Genomic DNA, 18,965 nt, shown 5'->3' on the forward strand with positions numbered 1-18,965 from the left:
TCATGTAAAAAATATGATACTGATTTCATCTTTTTTTTAAAAAAAAAATTTCGATTGAAATGTCTAAAATTTAGGTGTAAATTTCGGCTATTTTGGTGGAAATTTTGTAAAAAATAGGCTAAAAATAAAACCGAAATTTCGGTGAATTTTGGCTAAATTTCGGAATTTCAGTGAAATTTCATTTGGCTGAATTTTGTAAAGAACCGACTTCATGTAAATTTTGTTTCGATCGTGGTCGGAACTGAAATATTTCGTCCGTTTCGTTTCGGCTGAAATTTAAAACCATGTGTTCCTCTACAAATAATAAGACAGCTGCCACGCCTCCTCCTGGGCTCCTCGAGGCACATGGCAGAGGTTAATCGTACTCTGGCAACTTTACCTAAGGCAGAGTTTGGGTTTTTGGGGGTGATAGTGGAAAAGTTGACAGATAAGTCACCCTTATTGTCACCTCTACAGAACCGTACATGAGATTTTCTCCTCATACGGCTCCACGTTCAATTCTTTCAAAGTAATTGGATCATTTTCCTCGTTCGAGAATCTCCTCCCTTCTTCCACTTCATCCCGAAGAGTAACTAGGACCAATTTAGTCACATTTTCTTGTTCAAATTGAACACTTTCCATTTTTTATTATGATCAAAGGAGAAGATTATTCTTTTTACCAAAATATGCGGATCAAATCACGATCTTATAATAAGAACAAGAGATCTTTCTCGATCAATCCCTTTGCCCCTCATTCTTCAAGAATCAGAAAAATCCTTTTCGAGCTTTAAACATCCAGAACCCGGCAAGCGTGCAAGGCCTCTGAAACGTTTAAACATCCAGACAAGCATGGTAGGAAGCATAATATCCACAAATAGCTAAGAGATAAGAAATAAAAGAAACTCTCTTTCATTTACACAACCTCTCACGTTCTATACATAAACAAAAATTAAATACAATGTATAAGCCCATACTCACTCCATTATGGTCACACTCACCGTCTCAGCAAGCAGGTCTTTGCAGGGAAAGATCTCAAACGGCCCAACTACTCCGAATATGAAATGTGCAACATCGAGCACATTAGCATATAGTTAGTAAGCAAAACAGTAATCTAGCCATTGTTTTGAAAATCTTACGATTTACGGTTCACTTTACGATTCGATTTACGATTCTTAGGCAAAACGATTTGAATCCCATGATGAATCTTAATTTGTATGAATCTTACGATTTTTTATTGAATCTTACGATTCGATCGTAAATCGTACGATTCATACGATTTATGCAATTTATCCAAATTAAGTTTTGTATAAAAGAAAATATGTCTTTCTTTCAAAAGACCTAATTTCCTTTCTACATTACAAGAAGCCTTTGAAATCCCTCTCATTAGAAGGAAGAAGACAGAGGAGGATTAGGACATCGAACAAATCGAACCAATCGAGCACAGAGCATTTGTTGAGGGCATTACTCACATCGAGGTGAGAGTCGACGTGGGAGACTACCATAATAAGGACAACATCGATTCCCGTCTTTTATGATTGATATTTCTCATTTGATGTTTGAGACTTTGAGAATTGATATCATCATGTGCCTTTTTTTTAAAGATTATTAACCAAGATTCATGGTTTTGGATGAGAATTAGATGATTAGTATGTGTCAAGTTGTGTCAACAAACAATTTGTATTACGATATTGAATGCTTACCATGGTAGTTTCTGTTTGAATTAATGAATTTGGATGAAAAATGAATAATTGGCTATTTTTATTCTTTAATTTATTTATAATTTTTTATTATACATATTTTTATATATTTTTGAATGAATCTTACGATTTACGATACGATTCGACCCCAATTACGATTTACGATTCGATTCCGATTTTCAAAACATTGAATCTAGCAGTGTATCATGATCTGCTACTAGTTAGAGTATCATATACATACCATCTCATGTCATTTTCAGATACATTTTCATGTTTAACGCCCGTAGGTACACATAGAGATATGATTTATGTTCAAAGCCGAAAGTCACACATAATTATATAACTAGTCACACCACTGGAAATGATCAATTATATTCAGTTTCACTACTGGTCATGGTCAAAGTATCTAGTTCCACTACTGCAGCGGGTCAATGTATATCCAGTTACACCACTGGTTAGGGGTGCAAGTTAGATCGGGCTCTACCTGAAGTCGACGGGTTCAACCCGATTTTGGCTCGAGTTGGGTTGGCATTTTCTCGGGTTGGGTTGGGTTGGGTTAGGGTTGAGGCCTTGGCAACTCGACCCGAACCCAACCTTCGTCTTCTCATTTCATTATGATTTCCTCAGGATTATGTTTTTCTTTCTTGTTTTTTCTGTTTGGCCGTAGATGAACCCGACTCAACCCGACACGATTTGGAGGCGGGTTGGGTTACGGTTGACCATCCTCAACCCGAGGCTCGGGTTAGGGTTGAGGGAATGCTATCTCGGGTTGGGTTAGGGTTGGCCTCAATCCAACCCGAGTTGTACCCCTACCACTGGTCGGGGTCCATATTTCTCATACAGGTACTCAGCATGTGAGACATATCAGTGATATACATACAGTCTAACTGTAGCCACATTCAATAATAATAAGACATAAAGATATCACCCAGCACAACTTATATATATGAGAAAAGAGAAGGTACTCCTTGGAGTAGATAACTTATCTACTCCCTACCTTAAAATAACAGTTGGGGCCACATTATTTGGGTGATCCAAAGCATTCATTTGATGCGCCCTCACATAGATAGGGCGTGCCCAAAAAATCAGCTCGATAGGATCATCCTAACCCTATGACCTGTGGAGGCAAAAATGGACAGATTTGTGCAAGCTTATACACGTCCATTTTTGCCTCCACAGTTCATAGGGTTAGGATGATCCTATCGAGCTGATTTTTTGGGCAGACCCTATCTATGCGAGGGCCCATCAAATGAATGCTTTGGATCACCCAAACAATGTGGCCCCAACTGTTATTTTAAGGTAGGGAGTAGATAAGTTATCTACTCCAAGGAGTACCTTCTCTTGTCTCTCTCTCTCTCTCTCTCTCTCTCTCTCTATATATATATATATATATATATATATATATATATATATATATATATATATATATATCTGTACCTATGCTTGTATACCCATGTATACATGCACACACCTATATATATATATATATATATATATATATATATATATATATATATATACTTTATTAACTCGTCTTCTTCTTGTCAATCATGTCTTAATTCACTTTTTGCATAACAAAATATGCACACGGAAATGTACTGAATCACGTACTAGAAAGCACTTTGTCTTTTCCCTGTCTCTTTCTCCTCTTTCTTTCTCCTCTTGTTGCCACCCTACATATTAGGGGTCTCATATCAATGTCAATCTCATGTCATATGCATCATGCACAACCCACTTGAGCTGGAAAACCAGGGTTCAAAATCTAAAACATTAGTGTGGATTTTGCAAAAAAATCAAATTTTATGAATTTTGCACACTTTTATACGTCTTAAATGACAAAATCACTCTTAAACATAAAAGTTGTTACATGTAAATTAACGAACAACTTTTCACTTATCAACTCCGGCCATTTCCCACCGGAGATGGCCGGAAAATGCAAAATTCTGATCAGGCACTGAACTGGCATTTTACATGGAATCTGAAATCTTAAGATACACATAACTCACAATCCTTTTCGAACTGGTCTCAACACCAAACATAAAAGTTATTACATGTAAATTATCTTAAGATACACATAACTCACAATCCTTTTCGAACTGGTCTCAACACCAAACATAAAAGTTATTACATGTAAATTAATGAACAACTTTCCAGTTATCAACTCCGGCCAATTCCCACTGGAGATGGCCGGAAAACACAAAATTCCGATCAAGCACTAAACTGCCATTTTACATGAAATCTGAAATCTTAATATACACATAACTCACAATCCTTTTCGAACTGGTCTCAGCACCATACACAAAAGTTGTTAGAGATAATATTTCCAACAATTTTCATGTTGACACCTCTGGCCAAATCTTGCCAGAGGTGGCCGGAAAACTCAGAAATCACCATTTTACTCCTATAAAATCACAGTTTAGTAAAATACCCATAACTTTCTGATGGAGACATCAACAATGGGCGTGGATTCAAGGTTTTCAAGCGCAGACGTGGACAAGACTGATGGTGAAGACTAGCATTGGCCACAGACATGGGCCTCTTCTTTTATTATTTATATTCTACTTTCGTCATTTCATTCGTAGCCTACTTTTTAGGCATCAAATCTTTTCCGTTTGGTGTGTTTTGGTATTATTAGAAAGGTTTTTCAATTACCTATCTAATCAACTCAATATCACAATGTTTGGATGTGATTTGAGCAAATTATGAGTGTTTTTAGGAAGTGGTATAGGTTTATTACGAGATTACTATTTTAGGTAAGTTTTAACTTTATTTAGTTTACTTTGGATTAGATGAATGGTTGAGATTAGTTGCTTATGTTTTAAGTTATCTTCTAGGGCTTCTTTTCTTATAAATACATCTTATGAAAGCAATGTAAGGGACATTTTGAATATTGAATAGAATTGACGTTTTGCTTGAAGCTAGAAATTTGAGCTTTCTTCTTTTCAATTCTTGTGGTTTGGAACCATCTTCTGTCATCTCCTCTCATTTATTATCTTCTGTTTCTTCTATCAAATCAGCACAGACAAAGTTAGCAAATCAAATTTTCTATTTTCTTTGTTCTTGAAGCTTAAAACTAGAAAAACACAAAATCCATAGTTCTCCCTTGTTCTTCAAGATCTTGTTTTAAGATTTTGAGGGATTATACCTCACCTAAAACTCACAAGAATCTCAACTTTCAAAATTTTCTGGCTTTCTTCTTTTTTCTTCTTATGGTTTGGAACCATCTTCTCTCATCTCCTCTCATCTATTCTCTTCTATTTCTTCAATCAAATCAGCACAAACAAGATTAATAAATCAAATTTTCTATTTCCTTTGTTCTTGAACCCTAAAACTAAAAAACACAAAATCCATAGATCTCCCTTGTTCTTCAAGATCTTGTGTTGAGATTTTGAGGGATTGTTTTAGTGATTATACCTCACATAAAACTCACAAAAATCTCAACTTTCAAACTTTTTTAACCCTATTGCAAGTTCTTACCCTTTTCATGCCCGGAAACCCTTTTTTAAAGATCCATAGCTTAGACCTACCATCAAATCAGAACCTTACCGTAGAATTACCTTTCTTTTACCTACATAAACCCTTACCTAAAACCTAGACAACAGTTTCCCATTAATTTCTCATGCTTTTGTTACATCTAATTGATAGGTCTTACATTATCTTTTAGTTCTTTTAATTGGCTGCATGCGTAGACTTAGTTTCGAACTAATCCTTCTATTATCAATTCATCTTATGAATCTTTATCGCTTTGATTGATTTGTATAAGGTTTAGTTCATGCCTAATTATGATCTTTACAATTATTTATGCTATTTAGGCCTCATTATTGCTGCTGTCCATAGAATAATTAGGCGTTAAGCCCTAGGTTAGTTGTTAAGTGTTCTTTTGGATTGGGTCGATGTAGTCAAGCTCTGAACTGTAAGGACTCGCCATTGCTCTGGTGAAGAGATTCCTCCATTGCCCCTGCAGAGTCTGGGAAGTCTTTTTGGAGCTTGGTAGAAATTTCATCATTTTCTAATCCTTGACTTCCTTGAGGCTTTTCAGCCATTCCTCCTTTTTTTTTGGTTTTGACCTCCTTTGTGAGTTTGGGAATCTGGGGAGGACTTTTCTCCCAAGTTTGTGGCTAATGAATTGAGCAATGACTGCTGGGAGTGAGGATGTCCCCGATGGGTCACTGTATTATTCCTCCATAGGGGTCACTGGTTTTCCCTGCTTTTTGACAACTAGAAAGCACAGAAAGCGTTCTTCACCTCCCAATAGATAGATTCAATCATTGGCGTAGAGTGAGGGCCGAATTTGGGGGAAATGGGTGGAGATGATGGCCGAAGGGAGGAGATTGAATAGCCTCCAACAACCCTAATTTTCCTCTTCACAAGCAGAGATCTAGGGTTCCGTCGCTGTCGTATGAACACCTATCTTTGCCGCAGGAAGATTTGCATGAAGAGGCCCCTTTTACCCCCCGCCCCTCCTCTTCACAACAGAGATCCAGAGCAAAGGATCATGACTTCGAGCCTTTACCACCAAGGGTATTCTCCTACGTACAAGATCCGCAAACTGACGATATGGAATCAAGATCGAGAGAAACCCTAACTGTTAAGGAGAAGAAAATTCCAAGGAGCCTTTCACATCTCGGAGATCAAAATTCCCGCAATCAAAACCCTAGTCCGCATATTAATATATTAAAAAAGCATACCGGTTTTGATCATTGAGGAGGCACAACATTGATCTTTGAAGAGGCATAACGGAACAGAGGATCTTTAAAAATTTTAGGGCTAGGGCTTTTGCTTCGTATCCACCTTTTAGGGTTTCACCCAAACAGCCTCCAACGAGATTTTCCTTGTAAACCCTTATATCTCAACACTCCCCCTTAAGTTGGTGCAAAGATATCACTCATGCCAAACTTGCCACTGATTTGAGATATTCCGTTTGTGGTAATTGCTTTTGTAAAGATGTATGCTAATTGTGCTTGGGTAGGAATATCTCAACTCAACTCAACTCAACAAAGGCTTTGTCCCAAACTAGTTGGGGTCGGCTAATTGTGCTTGGGTAGGAATATATGAGACGCAAATCAATCGATGCTTGAGCTTCTCTTTGATGAAGTTACGATAAACTTCAATGTGTCATTTGAGAGTGTTGAATCCTAAGTTATAAATTTTGTTTCGTTCGCTGTTTCGTTCCGCTACTGTTTGCACATAATTATACCGCAAGCGCACGGGTCAATCATAGCTACGGGTCGATCACAGGGAAGAGAATTATTAATTTTCAAAACTTAGGCAAAGTGTATCAATAATCTAAATTATTACTAACTATATAATAATTAATCTAGATGGTTGATTCAATGCAATTCGACTAGTCTAACAAATTCTAACAACCAAATTACTTATCTAGTCTAAAAGGAAAATTTAAATCAATCTTATATTATTTTTTTAAAACTTTTTTTTTCAAAAAAAATATACTAAATTTAGGGCTGATTTGGTTATGAAATTAAACTAATAATTTATTCACCAAACTGATGCAATAATGATTCAAGTTAACAATAAGCTTAAAGAATTATCTAGGTGCAAAGTTATAAAACTACTAGATTATGACTAAAAATCCAAATTGAAAGACTACGGAGAAAAACTGCTTAAGATTTAAAGTGATAAAGGTCTTAGGGTTAGAATCCACCTTAGGTTAGATCAAGTTATTAGTTTGTTGATTTATTGATTCGATCACAATCTTGATCTTAAATTGAACTGTATAGACGATCAATCCGATCAATGGAAAATCCGATCAACGGATGAGATTTCTCATGAGCAATTGATCGAGTACACAAACAATTTTCAATATCTATACAAGACTATAAATTCTCATCCACGGTCACATATACAAGAGATACTCAATGGCATATATGATATATAATTCGAATTCACAACTCCTTGTATATTAAAATTATATTAACAAAATTGAATCTAGACCGTTAGATCACACAAACTAACAAATTCAATCTACCCTTAAGACTTCATCTAAACCCTAAGATTAAAAATTTAACTACTCATGGAAAAATTTAAAGAAAAAGAGAAAATTAATAATGAAGACATTCAAAGAATATTGCAAATAATTAAAAGAAACTTCCCCGAATTTAAACTGTATCCAAACTTTTATTCCAACTTCTTGATCGAATGGTTCAATACAATTTTAATGAAGAAAAGCAATACAAAGATGATGATTCTTCGTTCTCTAAAAAAATATCGTCCATGTACACCCTAGAAGAAAAAGGCTCCCCTTCTATTTTTTATTATTTTTTTCAAGAGTGCAAGCAAGAGATATCCGTACTTTTGATCCTCTCTTTTCTCCTTTATTTTTTGCCGCCCTCCTTTACGCATTCTCCCTCTTATTTGTTTTCTTTCGTATCACTTAGATTGGCATATGGATGGTTGAGATCTAATCTTGAAAAGGGAGAGATCTATGAGATAAAGTTGTGTGAGAAAAGTGAGATAAAATAGGAAAACTAATTGGAGAATACAATGGGAGACGAATTAGGGAAGATGAGAGGAGAGAGAGTGGGTCGGTTAGGAGATCTTGGAGTGATCCACACCATCCAATTGTTGGGTAAGGGGGAGAGAGAGAAACAATTTTAGAGAGTGTGAAATGTCCAAGGGAGAGAATGCTATTTCGTTGGGTTTTTTTTCCTCTTGGTCGTGTTGTGAAACTACCAAATTGTCCTCACCTTTCCAACTAATTGCAAGCATGCCATATATTTTTGCAAATGGCTAATCTACCCCTCATTTGTATTGTACACAAACACTTGATAATTCACTTCTCTCCTCTTCATCTCCAAGAAATTATCTAAGCCATCCAATTGACGGTCAACTTGTAAATTACTTGCACCATTAAACCATCCCAATGATATGATCTGAACCGTTAAATTTATAGGCCTCGATGTGAATTTCAACCTCACCAATGGTTGCACCTCTTGCATCATTTTTGTGGGCTGATCTGGAACATTCAAACGATGGTCAACAAATGTGAATTAATTTCCCCTCCAAGCCCATTTTCTATGGATTTCCCAAAAATAACCTGAAACATCAAAAACAAGGGAAAATACCTTAGGTAGCACTGTTCAAAGTATGAAAATATGCATTCTTAACAACTAAGATTCACACATAAATGTGCTCATCAGATTCCCCCATACTTAAGCTTTGCTTGTCCTCAAGCAAAGAAACAAAACCGAACAAAAATAAAAACTAAACAAAAGAAATCCTAACTCACTTTCGTATGAATCACGATTGCACTTAGCACGTGCAACAAGCCTTGAAACCCCTAGGTTACCCTAGTGGATGAGTTGTGTCTCGTGAGTGTTTGTAGTGAATATGCACACAAAATTCATTTTTTCTAACTTAAATTCAAAGTCTAACTACGGAATAAAATAGAAAATAACAATTCCAATGCCTTGACATTTTACTCAAAAATGAAATCCCTAGGATACCCCCATACCTAGCTTTTATCATCCCATTCTAAGTAGTGAAACTATCATATATCTTAATCAAGAAACCGTTTCAATATTTTTTTACACTATTGTCCCTATAAGATAGATCCAAGTATGCCGTCTAGTCTACAAAAGATCTTGGTGCGGAAATTTGATAAAAATGTGGACAATCATATGATTCCATCCTTCTTTCCACATTCCCAAATTTTTTTTCCTTTTTCTTTTTTCATGACTTGAACTTATTTATCCCTCTACTACCGTTGGCGTGAATGACATGCAGGGCATGCACCGGACACCCAGGTTACTAAACAGCGTTGGAATCATTATTGCATATTTCTTCAAGTCATATTTTTTTATGAAACTTAAGAAAGTGATGCAGTAGAGTTCAAACTTGGTTTTAATCCGTGCAATGTCTCGACCCCTTAAGCTTTCTAGATGACCCTTGAAATGAGCTTTAGGCCAATTACTCAAGCCAGTTGGCTTTAAGGAATTAGGTGTAAACACCCCCAGGGCTTACTTACTTGAGCCAGCCAAAAAGGCTACAAGTCAAGACTGGATCAAAGAAACTTTTGTTTTCTTTTTCTTTTTCTTTCCAGAATTTCATTCCACGTTTTTCCTAACCATGTAAAAGTCCAAAGTCTAATCTCGTCTCCTAACCAAGACTTAAGTAAACAAGATTACACATTGGATCACTTATAGGTAAAAGTTGCTCTTTTTTATTTTAAATTCCCAAAATAACATACAGTCCAGTTTCCTTAAAACGGAATAACGAAAAAAAATTCTTTTAAAATACAAGAGGGTATCTAAGTCTTTCTTTCCTTTGCAAAAATATCAAAAACAAGGGAAAAAGCAATAATCCTACTTTAAACCATAGAAAGAATTTTACAAATAAGTTAACACCCCCCCCCCCCCCCCCCAATACTTAAATCATGCAGTGTCCTCAATGTATGCAAAAATAAATGAATACAAGGAAAATAAAAAGAGAGGGGGCGTACCTTATGCAATTATGACGGCATAGAGTAAAGAGGCTCATGGAGATCCATCACCTCTTCCAAATTTGTAGAAGGTAGCTCAATGAATGGCTTTAACCGTTGTCCATTCACTTTGAAAATCTCACAATTCTTTGGATTTAAAATTTCAATAGCACCATGTGAGAAAATTTTATGCACCAAGTATGGTCCATCCCAACGGGATCTCAACTTATCTGGAAAGATGTGCAATCTTGAATTGTACGAAAGGACTTTTTCACCTTCCTGGAAAGATTCTCAGAATATTCTTATCGTAAAAAGCATGTCTTCTCCTTGTAAATCTTTGCATTCTCATAGGCATCATTATGTAATTCCTCCAACTCCGCAAGTTGAAGTTTTCTAAGATTTTCTGCCTTAGATAAATCAAAATTGAGTTTCTTAATAGCCCAAAAAGCTCTATGCTCTAATTCAACCGGGAGATGACACGCTTTTCCATACACAAGGCGGTAAGGAGACTGAATAAGGTCAGTCTTAAATGCTGCTCTATGAGCCCACAAGGCATCCACTAATTTAAGGGACCTATCTTTGCGGTTTGGATTCACCGTCTTCTCCAAAATTTGCTTTATTTGCCTATTCAAAACCTCCACTTGGCCACTCGTTTGGGGGTGATAAGGGGTAGCTAATTTATGGGTATTCCCATATTTCTTCATAAGAGCCTCAAAAGGTCTATTGCAAAAGTGCTTACGCCTATCACTAATGATGGCACGGGGTGTACCAAAGCGGGAAAAAATATTATCTTTAAGAAACTTGACCACAACCTTGTGGTCATTGGATTTACAGGCTAGGCCTCTATCCATTTGGAAACATAATCTACGACCAACAAGATGAACAAATTCCCAAAAGAGTTGGGAAACGGGCCCATGAAGTCTATACCCCACACATCAAAAATCTCAACGACTAAAATGGGGTTGAGGGGCACCATATTCCTCTTGGTCACACGACCTAAAGACTGACTGGCTTTGCAAGCCTTGCAATACTCAAATGAATCCCTAAACAAGGTCGGCCAATAGAAACCGCACTGAAGGACTTTGGCTGCGGTTTTCTTAGGATCGAAGTGTCCTCCACAGGCTTGATGCTGTCAAAAGGATAAAATAGAATGGTGCTCATGATCTGGAACACAACATCGGACAATCTGATCCAAAAATGTCTTGAATAGGTAAGGGTCTTCCCAGAAAAAATATTTTACTTGTGAGTGAAACCTATACTTGTCTTGGGTGGACCAATGATCTGGGGTCGCACCCGTGACCAAGTAATTTACTATATCTGCATACCAAGGCTCACTAGAGATGGCCAATAATTGCTCATTTGGAAAACTCTCATTAACGGGACATTCGTCATCCTTTGCAGTGGGGAGACGGGACAAGTGGTCTGCAACCAAATTCTCTATACCTTTCTTGTCCCTAATCTCTAGATCAAATTTTTAAACAAGCAAAACCCACCTAATGAGGCGAGCTTTGGCATCTTTCTTACCCACAAGATATTTAATGGCGGAATGATCCGTATAAACAATCACCTGTGAGCCAATCAAGTAGGACATAAACTTCTCAAGAGCAAACACAACTGCTAGAAATTCTTTTCCACAACCACTAATTCACGGCCTCCCCCTGAGTTACGATCACATCCATGCCCACAACGACCTCTACCACTACAGACCGACCACCACAGCCACTGTGATCATTGCCAAACTGATCAACTAGGGTTGTTCACTCAACAAGTTGGATCTTTGTACGTGCGAAAACACCTCATTAAGAGAGAGAAGATACCCTAGACCCACAATCTGTTCGCGGATAGGGAGCCCCAAGGCATCCAGAAACTTCCACACGCAAATCCTCCTGACGCTTGGCCAAAAGAGAGAGAAAATGGGAGAAAAGAAAAAAAAAGGATGAGAACGTCAGAGTCCTAGGGCCCTTATACCATTTTGAGAGCCAGTGTATGAGATGGGGTGGTGTGGGCCCTAGGTGATGTGTACAACTCCACATCTAGGTTCAAACATAGCAAAATACTAGGATAAAGTCTTAGATACAAAAATAACAACTAAACGAATATAAAAAGTCTAGAAATAACATGTAATCATGACCGGCACATCATCTTGTTGAAAAAAATTTATCCATTTTTTTAACCTTGTCAAATTTCTTGTTCTTTCGCACTTAAAAATTAGAATATAGGCCATATGATGGTCTCCATTAGATGTTCATTGCATATATTTAAAGTGAGAACTATTTCAAATTTAACAGATAAGTAGGAGGTTTACCCATTGAAGAGGAGACACATGGACCATTTGTTTTTGGTTCATTGAACTTCAACCTTATTAGAGTATAGGATACAACATTATACGATGGGAAATGCTAAATGCGCCCCTTTTTCAGCACTTGGGACACCCAGATGCATTGTACATGGCAATCAGGTCACTTCATTCCTTCAAATGTGAAGTACGTCAGCCCCTTTGCAGTCATAGATACACTGTAGCTGGGTGTCCCAAGTAATGAAAAGGGGCGCATTTATCATTTCCCTATACGATTCAGACATTGCATAATGAATTTTCATCCATATTTCAGCTATCTGATTTGTCCACATCCATTAAATGAAGTTGTAGTCATGATCATCTTGATGATTCCTATGAACTTGATAGTATGTAAACATATGTTGTTTCTAGTTCTCTGGTTGAGGAGAAGGTAATGAACGTGTACTACAGCATAATACTTCTCCATTTTAACTCTTCTCTCGTCTTTGGGATGCTATTGCCACCTTTAAAATTAAGACTTTAAAACCATGGCAATTTGTCTATTATGTAGAAAAAGTAGTAGCATATCAAATTAGACAAACCCAATGCCGTCCAATTTTCAAACAGCAAAGTATATTCGTCCCCATAACGTTATATACTTGTGCCTGTTCAGTTGATTGTCTATTTTAACTGTTTCCTGTCACTGCCAGGTGCTCAATTCGGCCCTTACCTGATGAGAATTCGGTTCAAATTGATTACGGGTTTGCAGTCAATGTTCATCCCTCAGTTTCCCAGATTGTACAGCTCTCTTTCGTCATGGGTATTTGTCTTCTGAAACCAAGACCATGCCTCCCATTTCCTGACTATTTCATGAAATCTTGTTATGTAATTATTCTGTTTATTACTGGTTAAGTTATTGCTTATGAAAGTTCTACATGTGAATGCATCTGGAAATTTCTATATAATATATCTTCGAGCTTCTGCGTATTGTTGCAAACACCATGGATCTTTGTTGTGGGGAAACAGATTGTCTGGGTTCTAACACCCCTCGAGGATGAGGTAGACTAGCTACACGACATAAGAGTTACTATGAAAATTGACATCATAAAAAATTATCGCTTCACATCTTACATTTCATCCAAGACGTTGGCGAGGATGAATATGAATTTCATCAACGAGTCCGGTTTGTGAGATCTATCGGCCGTATTGCCCTTCTCTGATGCTATGAAGAATACTCTTCAATATCTTTAATACAGCAGTGTAGTAGAAGGGTGACAATATTGATATATGAATATATTGGCTGATGTATAGTGAAAAGTGGGGAAGAGGAAATTTTCTCAATTGAGAAATCGAGTGGGAGAAGGTAAGAAACGAGGTGTTATGTACCTAGCCAACACGGCCCTAGGCCTAGGGGGTGTAAATGGATCCAGACACTCCAATGGATCGTTGGAATCTGCTTAAATGTATGGAATCTGGACACAACAAATTTATGAAAACATTTCAGAACCCAGCATCGGATTCGAAATTTTTTCTAAGAACAGTTTTTGCAAATGAAGTCTTCTACTTTGCTTTATTTGCAAAAAGAGTCTTTTAGTTCCACAATATGCAAATAGAGTCACCACTTTTGGGTTGATTTTGCAAATCAGGTCATACCATCAATTCATGACCAAAATACCCAATTGTAGATTTTTTTCCCAAAATGTCTTGCATCTGAAAAGATGAAATTTCTTTTAAAAAGACCAAAATACCCATGATGCTCACGGATATGCTTTGATAAGGCAGGTCACACCGACTCAACTCAAACAATGCATCTGGCTGGGCCCACCAATTTGCCTTATGTTTTTATGGCGTGGAGCCCATATATAGGGTAGGGTTCATAATTTTACAGCTTATGTTGTGTTAGGTTGGGCTCATTTTTTATGCATAGGCCAAGAATGCTATGATTGGGTACGTCCCACGTTCTCCACCCGAGCCCATGTACAGAGTAGGGCCCGTAATTTTTGTCTTTTCATGTATAAGAATGCTAGTATATACGGAAGGAATTTTGGTCTTTTTATAAAGTAGTTTGTCTTTTTAAATACAAGGACATTTTGGTCTTTTATGAGTAAAGAAATCTACCATGAGCATTTTGGTCACAAACAAATGGCATTTTGGTCACAAACAAATGGCATCACCTGATTTGCAAAATTCATGCAAACGTTATGCCTCTATTTGCAAATTGTCGAACATGAAGACTCTTTTTGCAAATAAAACAAAGTTGAAGTCTTCTTTTGCAAAATCCCCTTTTTCGAATCATACGCAGACAACGGGTAACAACTAATAAAAAACTTGTGGGACAGACCCAATTTCTCACCTAGTCCCATACATAGGCAGGCCCCCACTGAGGATGTGAAAGAGGAAAGAGAAGGAGAAAACAAAAAGAAAATCTATTTGGGCTCAAACATATCATGAAGTCATTAGATTAGAAAATAAAATAAGAAAAGAAGGAAGGAAAAGCAGTAAATAAAGAAGATCAATTTGTTGGAGTAGGGGGTCCACATTATTGGATGATCTAAACCATTGATTCGTTGGCCCTGATGTAGATAAAATTAATTTTGACCCCATCCATAGACAGAGAGTATTCTCATTATCAATTTTACTTGAAAACTAAACTAAACAATAAAATTTCAAACCAAAATGGCCACAAGAATCTCCTGTCACGCAAAATCATAGTCTCTTAAATTAAATTAAACTAAGCAACCATTCACAATATCACATGGGGGCCTCAAACAAGACCCCCCCACATCTGAATATTAAAAGGAACACCAAAACAGGGGGACAAAAGTAGCCGTTACGTCAACCACCCTCGAGACTCCCACCACCGACATTTCACTTTCACGAACTATATCTACATGTGCCATAACCTGAAAACAAAATTAAAAAAAAATTAAAGACATAATAATAAAACAAAAATGTTATTGGTATTGACACTCCTAATTATAAAAAAAAACTTACTGGGATCACTAGAAGTGACGAGTCCAGTTTGTGAGAAATAGCAGTCGTAGTCGTGGCGACCGGATGACTGGTAGTAGGCGTTCATGGCATAGGCAGCGTGAGATTGTATCGTATCGGGTTGAAAGCAGGCCCCACCTGATTGTATCGGTTTACAATCTAACCCTTTACTGCAAACGTAGTCTATGTTGGATTGGAGAGCTTGCACGCTTATCCCTGGCTTAGCCACACACCACTTTTTGCCTGACACAGATGGTGATGGCGTATGACCTCCAGCCTGCAAAAAAATTATTACATTTGAATGGGTGTGTGGGTATCAGATTATAAAAGGACAAAGATATTCTCACGAGGTGTCAGAGACGGGTCAAATCGGTATGCCAAAGTAGCCTCAATTTTTTAAATAAAGAAGCTGGCAAAAAATAAGTATAGAACAAAGTGATGATATTTTCACCCCCCGTATTACGCATGCGCCCCCCTTATAACGTGATTGTTGGATGCCAGAAAGCGTTAAAGTATTAAATTCGGTATTATAGAAATTTCTTGGGCTATTTTGGTCAATGTATAAACTTTTTGTCGACTCACGCTCTGCAGGGATTGAAGCGTACACGTTATCTACCTCCAGATTTTCACGCGCAAGACAAAAGCTGTAACTATAACAAGTAACCCTTCATATATCGAAAAATTACGAAATTGCCACAACATTCCACAAACCGCGTTTTCTCCGCCGGATAGCCATAGCTGGCACCTTGCTTTCCAATGGCATTTTCGTAATTATAATGGAAAAAAAAACACTCCGTACTTTTACTAATGTCACCCTCCCGGAGTGCCATTATAAAAAAGATGAGGGTACTTTTGTCCAAAAAAAATGTTCATTAATGCATTTGTACGCTGTGTATGTTGTTAGGAAACTCCCTAAAAACCATAGGAAGAAAAAACTGACCTGACCACCACGCATAATACCAACATCATAAACCGGAGTCAGATCGGGCCGAAACAACCCAAAGTTCCTCTCAGCAGTCGAACCGGGTTTCTGATTCTCATTAAACAACGCAAATAGAAAAGTCTCAAACCTCCTATTAGGCATTAAAGGAGTCCCTTTCCCAGAACTCACGTGCTTCAACAGATTCCCATTATAAGAAATAGCATTCTCCATAGTCACAAAAGGCTGGTTAGCATCTCCTACAGAAGGCCATCCAGTCTCAGCCACACAAATCTCCACGTCCCCATAACCCATCCGCTTCATAGCTGAGTAAACCGAGTCTAACATAGCATCAAACATGTTGGTATACCTAATCCCTGTATTCGAGTCTAAAACCCCCGGGTTTGGCTTAAAAAGCGCGTAGTTTATAGAGTTCTCGGATAAACCTCCGAAATACGGATAGGGATTAACCATGAATGGAGATTTTGTCTCTCGTAGGAATTCTAACATGGGGCCAAAAATCACTTTGTCGAAGACTGGTCTGAATCGGGCGTTTGATGGCGGTTCTGAGTTTGTTAAGATTCCAAGCGTGTGTGGGGTTGAGACCTGTGACAAAATTAAGAAATAATTATTACAATTAAGCCCTAATGACTGTTTATATACAACAATATAAATAGGGCCGTGATAAAATCACCCCATTTTAGGATAAATTCACCCCGTATTTTTCTTCAGAATGAACTCTACAGCCCACACCATAGGATGATCCATCCTAGCCTTCCGATCTATAGAGAAAACTCCATAATCAAACCAAGGGTTGGGATCATCCAATGGAAATGATTTTTGGGGCACAGCCTATTTACATTATTTACATTGTGGCTCATCAAACGGACGGTTTGGATCATCCTATAGGGTGAGAAATGGTTTCTGGGCACAACCTATTTACATTGTGTCCCATCAAAGATCATCCTACGGCGTGGGATGTACAATCTATTTTGAAAAAATACAGGGTGAATTCATACTAGAACAGAGTGATGCCCGATAAATAATCTTAAATGATGAATCAGATGTTGTACCTGGATATTAGAAATCCCGGCGAGTTTGAGAGCAGAATAGAGAGTTTTCATAGCGGGAAGGAGATGTCCAAGGAGGTTTTTATCACCGGTGGCGGTGATTTCATTACCAACAGCGATTCTCGTGATTTGGGTGGAAGGGTAAAAGGGAGAGATATGGGTTGAGACCCAGTCACGCGCAGCAGGTAGTTTGGCTAGGGAAGGGATATCGCCATTACCAATTGTGACGGTAACAGAGATACCGGTGTTTTTAAAGGCGGTGAGAATGGCGGGATCGGTGTTAAAGATTTTGACTCGGTCGATGATAGTGTGTTGTTTGAGGAAGGCTGCAACTGTGGCAGGAGGAGGGAGGTTGTCACCGAGAGTGCCATAGTTTACGCCTATGGCTAGGGCATGGTGAGAGCCACCAAGGAAGAGAAAGGCTAATAACAGAGGGAGGATAGAGAGGTTGGGGTTTGAGGTAGCCATGTTTGGGTTTGAGGGGAAGGATAGGGTTTGTGGGGTATTTATGGGAAGGAGAGGTGTGAACTATGTATGGATGTGGGAGAAAAAGGCGGGGGCGTGGGAAAATGGGGGGTGAGAATTTAGTAATTGGGATTTGGGTAATAAAGGAGAGAGAGTTGTGTAGATTTTTATTTGTAAACCGGTTTGACCGAGATCCCGCCTTTTGAAGTTGAAACGTGTGGATTGAAAATCTACTATTGGTGGGGCTAGTGAAAGCAAGCCTGTGAGCTGTATATTTCTGGATTATACTAAGTTTGTTCATGTGAAAAAACAGAAGGCAACTTGGATAAGATCAAAGACTAGGCGTTTTTGGAGTCGGCTGTTCCGCTAGAAGGAGGTAGCTTTGTGGATTGAGTCTTTCTAGCATGGTTTAGACTTTAGAGCCATCTTTGCTTGCAATGAAAATTTGTTGCTTTGATTATTAGTTTATCCAATAGTGGGAGCTATATTTACAGGTACTTAAAGCAAAAACTCTACTCAAAATAGATTTCTTTTTTTTCTTTGAGATTTTATACTATGAGTGGGTAGGGGTGGCAAAATTGACCGAACCGAACCGGAACTGAGCCGAAACCGAACCGAAAATTCAGTTTCGGTTTGGTCAAACCAAACCAATTCAAATTTCGGTTTGGTTCAGTTTGGGGATCAAACCGAACCGAAACCAAATATTTCCAATGATTATGAGTAAGGGGTGGCAAAATTGGCGGAGCCGAACCGAAACCGAACCGAAAATTCAGTTTCGGTTTGGATGGTTTGATTCAAATTTTGGATCGGTTCGGTTTGGGGGTCAAACCGAACCGAAACCGAACCATTGCCACTCCCATAAGTGGGCGTATAAACACGTAATATCAATACCGCACTTGATATTTGACCTAACAAATATCTAAGAGAGACGAAGCTATTGGATCCAATACCAAGGGTGGTACTTCCATTGTACCACCTTTACGTGTTTGTACGCCCTCTCATCGTATAATTTCTATTTTTTCTTATTTTGAGCCATTTAGCACCATCTCGCATTCTTGCCTCCTTAACTCTCTCTCTCTCTCACACCCCTTTCACATCACTGGGTTGTTAGTGGAAATTTGTAGGTGTCATG

General features: G+C 38.0%; 3 protein-coding genes across 4 annotated transcripts in view; 1 reads left to right on the forward strand and 2 right to left on the reverse strand.

Moving 5' to 3' along the window:
- The window catches only part of PRT6 (proteolysis 6), a 65,415-nt gene extending 52,040 nt beyond the window's left edge, over positions 1-13,375 (forward strand). For both annotated transcript variants that reach the window (XM_077382918.1, XM_077382916.1), the window contains exon 19: positions 13,099-13,375. The gene's annotated coding sequence lies outside the window, so the exon portion shown is untranslated. The remainder of the gene's footprint in view (positions 1-13,098) is intronic.
- LOC143878868 (uncharacterized) lies at positions 10,416-10,964 on the reverse strand. The gene has a single exon (XM_077381082.1). The coding sequence runs from the start codon at positions 10,962-10,964 to the stop codon at positions 10,416-10,418; it is 549 nt and encodes a 182-aa protein (XP_077237197.1).
- Positions 13,376-15,084: 1,709 nt separating the features above from the next.
- On the reverse strand, positions 15,085-17,955 carry LOC143880147 (glucan endo-1,3-beta-glucosidase-like). The gene is made up of 4 exons (XM_077382919.1): positions 17,372-17,955; positions 16,320-16,904; positions 15,383-15,656; positions 15,085-15,291 (listed from the first exon to the last, which is right to left on the reverse strand). The coding sequence occupies exons 1-4, from the start codon at positions 17,834-17,836 to the stop codon at positions 15,263-15,265; spliced, it is 1,353 nt and encodes a 450-aa protein (XP_077239034.1). The 5' UTR covers positions 17,837-17,955; the 3' UTR covers positions 15,085-15,262.
- Positions 17,956-18,965: the final 1,010 nt, after the last annotated feature.

Source organism: Tasmannia lanceolata, unplaced genomic scaffold, assembly GCF_043159265.1.
Source record: "Tasmannia lanceolata isolate RefF3 unplaced genomic scaffold, GAP_Taslan_0.1 ptg000006l, whole genome shotgun sequence".
Lineage (NCBI taxonomy): Eukaryota > Viridiplantae > Streptophyta > Magnoliopsida > Canellales > Winteraceae > Tasmannia > Tasmannia lanceolata.